At 39.9% G+C, this 8,351-nt stretch overlaps 1 protein-coding gene across 1 annotated transcript; it reads left to right on the top strand.

Annotated features, from left to right (window-relative positions):
* The first annotated feature begins 2,626 nt into the window (after positions 1-2,626).
* On the top strand, positions 2,627-3,471 carry LOC121433169. Its single transcript, XM_041631437.1, has 2 exons — positions 2,627-2,698; positions 2,822-3,471. Exons 1-2 carry the CDS (start codon positions 2,650-2,652, stop codon positions 3,469-3,471), a joined length of 699 nt encoding a protein of 232 aa, XP_041487371.1. The 5' UTR covers positions 2,627-2,649.
* Positions 3,472-8,351: the final 4,880 nt, after the last annotated feature.

Raw genomic sequence — 8,351 nt, 5'->3', positions numbered from 1 at the left:
TTCAGTAATCAATAACAGACCAAACTTTAGAGATCTACCCCACAACATTAGACTTAGTGAAGCCCTTTTAATGATAATGTGCCTTTCCTATGAGTAAACCCAAAATGTCACACACATCTAAAGATAATATATTATGGATGCCATGGAGGTTTAGCTACAAGTTCGAGAATTAGATTTTAGATAAACTCTATTGTTATTTGCTCTAAGACAATGTAGTGTGCTGGAAAATTGTTTTCCAGAGGAGTGTGAAAAAGAATTGCTGTAGGGCAGACAGGAACTGACCCACTTATATCCATTTATCACCATGTATCATGTCTTGTTTCCAATAATTAATGTAGATTGTTCTGAGAATGCAACTTCATGAAGGAGGTAAATGTAGAAGTAACTAGCTGAAAAGTACCTAGACACTGTCAATTCAACCATAAAACAGATGTGTTGCCTTTGAAGTGTTTATTCCCCCAAATAAACAAATGTTGTGTTTCTATGTAGACTCCCTCTAGTGTGGGGCAAATGCTGTTCACACAGACACTGTCCTCCACCAAGAGCATTCCTGACCATGGGACCTGGGTAACAATGAATTCATTTCTGCCTGTCTTTAGAAAACAATTACACTCCATATAACTACTGTAAGTGTTCTGTGCCACACTTCTATGAAATTGTGGAATAAAATGCTATTTTGATTGACTATTATCATTAACACAATTTTATTGCTTAATCAAAACATACATATATTTGGTGTTATTACATGAGATATACTCATATTAATGGATAAGATTAAAGGTGGGTTCATACTTTGTATCTCTATTGCAGACTTCTTGAATGCAAGCACTATGAACATTTGCTTCAGAGTCACTGTTGTCATTGATTTTCAGGTCAATCATTTTCTGATTGCACCCACCTCCCTCTAGTTTCTGACACCTCTCCTGTGTTCACCATCATTTTCAGGCCCTGAATGGGTGTCCTTCTAACCCTGAACAATATCTTTTTCTTATAGAATGGTTCTCTGCACATGTAATACTCTTCCCATTCAATACCCCATGGAATCCCACACTAAACTTGGACAGCACTGTGGCTATAACACCCTATATGTAGTTTCTAACTTCCCTTGTTTACACGCTTCTCCCACCACACAGTTTGTATCCCTCTGCCTTAAAATCAAGTTGCGAGGCATGTCCTCTTACTATCTGGAAGAGAGATGATGTCTGGAACATACATAAGTTCAGAAACTGTTGTACATTAAGGACAATGAGTGACTACTTCTGAGAGAAACACATATTCCTTAAAGACAATAATATGGTAAGAAGAGATTAAAGTCTGGTACCTTTATATGAAGACACACAAGAAAATTGAACATGGATATAAACCTAGGATAATTTAGGAAGTGTTGTCATATACACAAATGGAAGGAGGAAAATCCTATGGCCTTTTCTGACACAGGAGGTGTTCCTGAGTAGCCAAATTGTGACAAATAGAGCAAAACAAGAATGCTTGTCTGAAAGACAAAAACAAAAACAAAAATAAAAAAAATTTAAAAAATTAAAAAAAATTTTAAAAAGATTGTTTGTCTGAAAAGATATGCTAGTTATATAAGGTCTTGCCCTTTCTTCCAAGTTAGGCCTTCCAGTATTATTGTATTATTTTTCTGGGGAGTATTTGAACAAGAAGTTGCATAGCGAGTTGGGGAGCTTCCAGCAAAGGATACATCTACAAGAGGCTCAGGGAACTTTTAGGAATGAGGGCAGAAAGACTGACAGAGTTAGAAGATCAGGAAGTTTGCTCTTAAATTTATTTTTTTCTGGTAACAACAGAATCTATACCTACAAAGCTTCACCAATATTATAACTCAATTTTAAACTAAACAAGAAGGATACTAAAAATTACAGCAAAGTGGATAGAGAAAAGCCCATGAGGCTTCAATTCTATGAAAGAACTAGAGAAGACTGGTAAACCTGAGAGTAGGGAAGAGCACATAATTGCTTGTCAAGTGTCAAATGATCAGCGCTGAAAGCATACATACAAGCAACATTATATGGACACAATAGGTAATATTTAGGAATAGGTATGTGTAAAGAAATACACAACCACATACAAAAACAATGAATGACAAAAGAAGCCATGAATTTGAGAAGGAGCAGGTACCTGTATTTGGGAGAATTTGGGAGGAGGAATGACAAACAAGAAATTTTATAATTAAAATTCAACCTCGGAAACATGAAAAAACAAAAGAATGTACATGGCCTCAATAATATCTACAATAACCTACCCATGAAAATACATGGTAAGCATTTATGTACTGTCTATAACTGCACCATACCTGACAACTACTGCCATGGAGGGAAACATAACAAGGGATTTTTACATGAAACTTGACAGAAATCAAAATAAGGTGCAACTCATAGACTGGTGCTGTTCTTTGGTTTCCAAAGAGCAGCACACTCCCTACAAATAAAACTATATGGTCTCTCTGATCTGAGATGTAGGAGGACAACCACAAACCAGTAATGAATTACTCTCTTGCCACTCCTATCATGGTATCTGGTGATTGATGATTTGCATATGCCCAGACTACAACTCACTGCCTTGAGATCTTCTTCATAGTCAGGTCACATCCAGTGCTGGAGTCAGCTCCACACAGGTAACAGCACAGACATGACAATCCCCACTCAGCTTCTGGGGTTGCTGTTGCTCTGGCTTACAGGTAAGGAAGACAACATGGTAAAATTATTCAGTTGAGTGTGGTCACTGTTGACTGGTCTCAAGGAAAGTCTTCATCTAACAGTATTAAATATGTGCAATTTTTTCCCCAATTTTTCAAACTCAGGTGCCAGATGTGACATTCAGATGACCCAGTCTCCATCCACCTTGTCTGCATCTTTGGGAGAAAGTGTCACCATCACATGCTTGGCAAGTCAGGACATTTATGGGCGTTTAGCATGGTATCAGCAGAAACCAGGGGAGTATCCTAAGCTCCTGATCTATGGTACAAGCAGCTTGGCAGATGGGGTCTCACCAAGGTTCAGTGGAAGTAGATCTGGCTCACAGTATTCTTTTAAGATAGGGAGCCTGCAGTCTGAAGATGCTGCAACTTACTACTGTCATCAGGGTGATAATACACCTCCCACAATGATTGATGTCATTATAGAAACCATCAAGGGAAGCAGAAGTGAAAAACCAGCCTGGACTATTTGCTTTTTCTGGTGTCTGCTCTTCAGTGTGTTCCAGCTGCTGAGGGGCAGGCATAACTCTCTTACACTTAGGACCTCAGGGTCAGATGTACCACCTGCTGCAGGGGGAAACAGGCAGGGGAAAACATCTCTCCCCTGCCCACATCACCATACGGCAGATGAGGGGAGGAATTACATTGTCCAAGGTCAAGATTTTCGGGCTGGTTCACCAGCACCCATGTCAATATGGTCAGCTCCACTATGCTGCCCAGACAAGGTGAAGGACCCACTTTCCCAATTGCTATAGCTGGTAAGGGGGGGGGGGGTCTGATCCTTGGCCCAACACATGTGGTAGGTACAAGTAGAGGAGGGTATCTTTACGTTGCTTTTACCACCATAAGGCAGATGAGTGTGGTGGGGCCAATTATCCCACATAAACATCACCAGGGCCAGTTCACCCTCATTTCCACCAACTGGGTCATTTCTATTATGCTGCCCAGTCAAGCAGCAGGGATTGGTCTCCTGAATATTGAAGCTTCTAATTGGGGAGGGTCTACTCTCTTGTCTGTCATTGTCGGTGAGGGATGAAGGATAAGGAGGGTATCCCTCCCCTGCCCATGCCTTTACATGACAGATTAGTAGTGGGGACAGCTCTCCTACACTCAGAATTTGGGGACTGGATCATCCTCAATTCCTGCAACAGGGTTGCTCTATTGTGCTGCCAGGCAAGGTGAAGGGCCTATTCTCCCAAGTGCTGTAGCGGGTGAGGGGCTGGACTAGCTCTACAGTTCTTATGACTTGAGAGTCATCTCTCCCTCCCTCCTAGGTACAGGGGCTAAGGAGGGAAGACATTTCTTTCCCACCCTTGACACCATATGGCAGATGAGGGGTGTTCTTACCCTCATCATGATTTCACTAAGTACCAAAACAATCACTCGTATGGTACTACTCCATATCAACCCATAGGAGATAAATTCATTGAATAGGTTCACACAGAATTCATGGGATCCACAAGATTATGCACCAGATAAGTTGACATTTTGAAAGTCAACCTACCAAAATTTATACTTCTGATGGAGGTTAAATTCATGTAGGCATGGTCCATGAAAAATACTGCCTTTTGTATAACTGGTGGTCTCTAACTACAAGTACTCTTGTATGATAACATAAGAACATTTTCTTGATTATGTTCTTTGCAGCATTATTTGTAATAGCCAGAACCTGGAAGAAACCAATAAGCCCCTCAACTGAAGAAAAGATAAAATGTGATACATTTACACAATGAAGTACTTTTCAGTAGCAAAAAAAGACATGTTGGCTTTTGCATGCAAATGGATGGAACTCTAAAAAGCCATCCTGAGTGAAGAAAGCCAGACACAGAAAGACAAACACAGTAAGTACTCACTCATAAGTGGATATTAGATATAAAGCAATGCAAACTAGCCTACAGTCCACAACCCCAGAGAAGACAGAAAACAAGGAGATCTCTAAGAGATACATACATGGATTTCCCCAGGAAGGGGAACTAGACAAGATTTCCTAAGTAAAATGGCAGCATGGGGGGATGGGGAGAAGTAATAAAGAGGAGAACAGGAGAGATCAGGAAGACCGAGTTGGGTAAAGGACAGAGAGAGGGAGCAAGGAAAGAGATAACTGGATAGAGGGAGCCTCTGTGGTGTTAGCAACACAACAGGAACTAGGGAAACTCTCACAAAATGCCATGCATTAATCCAGGTAAGAATCTAAGCAATAATGGGGAGAGTACCTAAACTGATCTTCTCCTGTAAACAGATTGATAACTACCTTAATTTCCATCATAGAACCTTCATCCAGTAACCATTGGAAGCAGATGCAGAGATCCACAGTTAAGCACTGAGCCAAACTCCTGGAGTCCAGTCAGAGAGAGGGAGAAGCAAGACTATGAGCAAAGGGGTCAAGACCATGGTTGGGCTACACACAGAAATAGCTGACTTGGACTAATGGGAAATTACTGACCCTGGGCTGACAGCTAGGGAGCCAGAATAAGACTGAACTAGGTTCTCTGAATGTGAATGAGAGTTGTGTGGTATGGACAGTTTTTGGAATCACTAGCAATGGAACCTGTATTTTATCCCCAGTGCATGAACTGGCTCTTTGGAGCTCACTCCCTAAGGGTTTGTCAATCTTGTGGATTTTCTCATAAAACTAGTTCTTTCTTTCACAGATTCTTTTTATTAATTTCTTTGTTTCTATTATATTGATTTCAGCCCTCAATTTAATTATTTTATCATCTACTCCTGGGTGATTCTGCTTTTTTTTTTTTGTTCTAGAGCTATCACATGTGCTGATAAAACACTAGTGTGAGATTTCTCCACTTTCTTTATATTGGCACTTAGTGATATGATCTTTCCTCTTAGCACTGATTTCATAGTGTATCATAGGTTTGGGTATGCTGCGCCTTCATGTTTGCCGAATTCTTGGAAGTTGTTAATTTCTTCCTTTCTTCCTTTTCCCTTTCTTTCTTTCTTTCTTTCTTTCTTTCTTTCTTTTCCTCAACCAGGGGTGATTCAATTTCCATGAGTTTATAAGCTTCTTGCAATGAATTCTAATGTAAACAATGGTGATCTGATGAGATACAAGGGGTTATTTGAATTTTTGTTACCTGTTTAGGTTTGCTTTGTTACTGAGTATGTGGTCAATTTTAGAAAAGATTCCAAGAGGTGCTGAGAAGAAGGTATATTATTTTGTGTTTGGGTAAATTGTTCTATAAATATTTGTTAAGTCCATTTAAATCATGATGTCTGTTTGCTTTCTTATTTCTCTCTTAAGCTTCTGTCTGGTTGACCTGTCCATTGGGGAGAGTTTGGTGTTAAAGTCTCCTAGTATTAGTGAGTGTGGCTTGATGTTTGATTTACACTTTAGTAATGTTACTTTTACATATGTGGGTGCTCTTGTATTGGGGCACAGATGTTTAAAATTGAGACTTCATCTTGATGGATTTTTTTCTATAATGAGGATAAAATGTTCTCCATCTCCTCTGAATAATTTTAGTTTCACGTCTATTTTGTTAGATATTAGGATGACTACATCTGCTTGTTTCTTAGGTCCATTTGGTTGGAAAATCTTTTTTCGGCTCCTTACTCTGAGGTAATGTCTGCCTGTGAAGTTGAGCTGTGTTTCATTTATCCAGCAGATTAGATCTTGTTTTTGTATTCATTCTGTTAGCCTCTGTCTTTTTATAGGTGAATTGAGTCCATTGATACTAAGAGAATGACCTGTGATTTTTAATTCCTGCCATTTTTCAGTGGTAGTGTTTTTGTGTTCCCATCTTTGGGGTTTGTTGGTGAGAAATTATAAGTTGGTTATGTTTTTGTGGATGCAGCTAGCTTCCTCAGGTTGGAATTTTCTTACTAGTACTTTCTGGAGAGCTGGATTTGTGGACAGGTATTTTTGAAATCTGGTTTTGTCATGGAATATCTTGTTTGCCCGATGATGTTGATTGAAAGCTTTGCTGGGTAGAGTTTCTGTACTGATATCCATGGGCTCTTAGTGTATGGAGCACATCTGTCCAGAACTTCTGACTTCCGTGCTTTTCACTGAGAAGTCGGGTATAATTCTGATAGGTCAGTCCTTAAATGTTACTAGACATTTTTTTGCAGCTCTTAATATTCTTTCTTTATTATGTATGTTTTGTGTTTTGATTATTATATGACAAGGGGACTTTTTTTTTAATCCAGTCTACTTGGTCTTCAGTAAGCTTCTTGTACCTTTATAGTGATACCCTTCTTTACATCAGGAAAGTTTTCTTCTATGATATTGTTGGATATATTTTTTGTTCCTTTGAGCTGGAGTTCTTCTCCTTCTTCTATCCCTATTATTCTTAGGCTTGGTGTTTTCAGGTGGTCCCAGATTTCCTGGATGTTTTGTGCTAAGAATTTGAATGAACTTACATTTTTTTTTGATGAATGAATCTATTTCCTCTATAGTATCTTTAACACCCGAGGTTCTCTCTTCCATCTCTTTTATTTTGTTGGTTATGCTTGCATTTGTAGTTCCCATTCATTTACCCAGATCTTTCATTTCCAGAATCCTCTCAGTTAGTGTTTTATTTCCTCTATTTCAGTTTTCAAGTCTTGAATTGTTTGTCCTGTTTGTTTCACCGGTTTGACTGTTTTTTCTTGGTTTTAACGTGTTTCTTTAAGAAATTTATGGATTTATTCCCACTTTTTGTTTGCTACTTCCTCCATTTCTTAAGTGAATTTTTAATTTTCTTTTTAAAGATTTCCATCATTATTCTAAAGTCACATTTAATATTGTTTTCTTCTGCTTCTTGTCTAGGATGATCAAGTCTGTTATTTGACCATGGGTTCTGGTGTTATCATATTGCTGTGTAGGTTATTCAAAAAATTCTTGCATTGGTGCCTACCCATCTCTTCCTCCAATTGGTGCTATCAGTGTCTGCTTCTTAGTCTAATCCTTACCGTTGCTCTCTGTATCTTAGTAAGCTGTTCTTTGTCTGCTCTGTACTGTCATTTTCTGTGCCTCAGGGAGCCACTAAGATCACACTTGGCCTGCTGTCTTGGTCCATTCTTTTGGTCTGCTCTGTGCAATCATAGCCTGAGCTTCAGAGATCCTCGGAGGTCACAGAGAATAGATGGGCTTGGGGGCAAGGTGTGAATTGTAACTTACAAGGTTTGATCCATGGGATGGGTTGTTGGAGCAGCCTACTTGTAGGAAGCTTACCTGCTGTCTGGCTAGAGAATCTGAGTCAGGTGGAGGACATTCCCAGGATTTTGCCCTGGAAATAAGGGCATAGAGAGTGGGGTGTCTAGCTGAGTAGCTGATCATTTACTCTTGGTTTTCTCTGTGCAGTCACGTCCTTTGCTTCAGAGTTTCTCTGAGGTCGCAGTGTACAGGAGCATTTGAGGGTGGAGTGGGAAATGAAGTTTACAGATGGGGTGGGAATGCTGGAGCAGCCTGCCTGTAGGAAACTTGCTTGCTTGCTGGCTAGAGAAGTTGAGGCAGATGGGGGACGAGCCTGTGATTTTGCCCCAGAACCGAGGGCCTATAGTGCTTGGTGGGTAATCACTTACCTCTTGTTCTGCTCTGTACAGCTGTAGCCTGTGCTTATGGAGGAATTAGAAGATTTGGGGGCAGAGTGGGACTCGTAGCTTACAGAGTCCAATAGATGGAATGGGAGTCTTGGAG

This window comes from Microtus oregoni, unplaced genomic scaffold, assembly GCF_018167655.1.
Source record: "Microtus oregoni isolate MIOR12 unplaced genomic scaffold, Mior012 000002F_ref0000024, whole genome shotgun sequence".
Lineage (NCBI taxonomy): Eukaryota > Metazoa > Chordata > Mammalia > Rodentia > Cricetidae > Microtus > Microtus oregoni.
The sequence above is the reverse complement of the archived record's forward strand: the minus strand, read 5'-3'. Positions and strand labels throughout refer to the sequence as shown.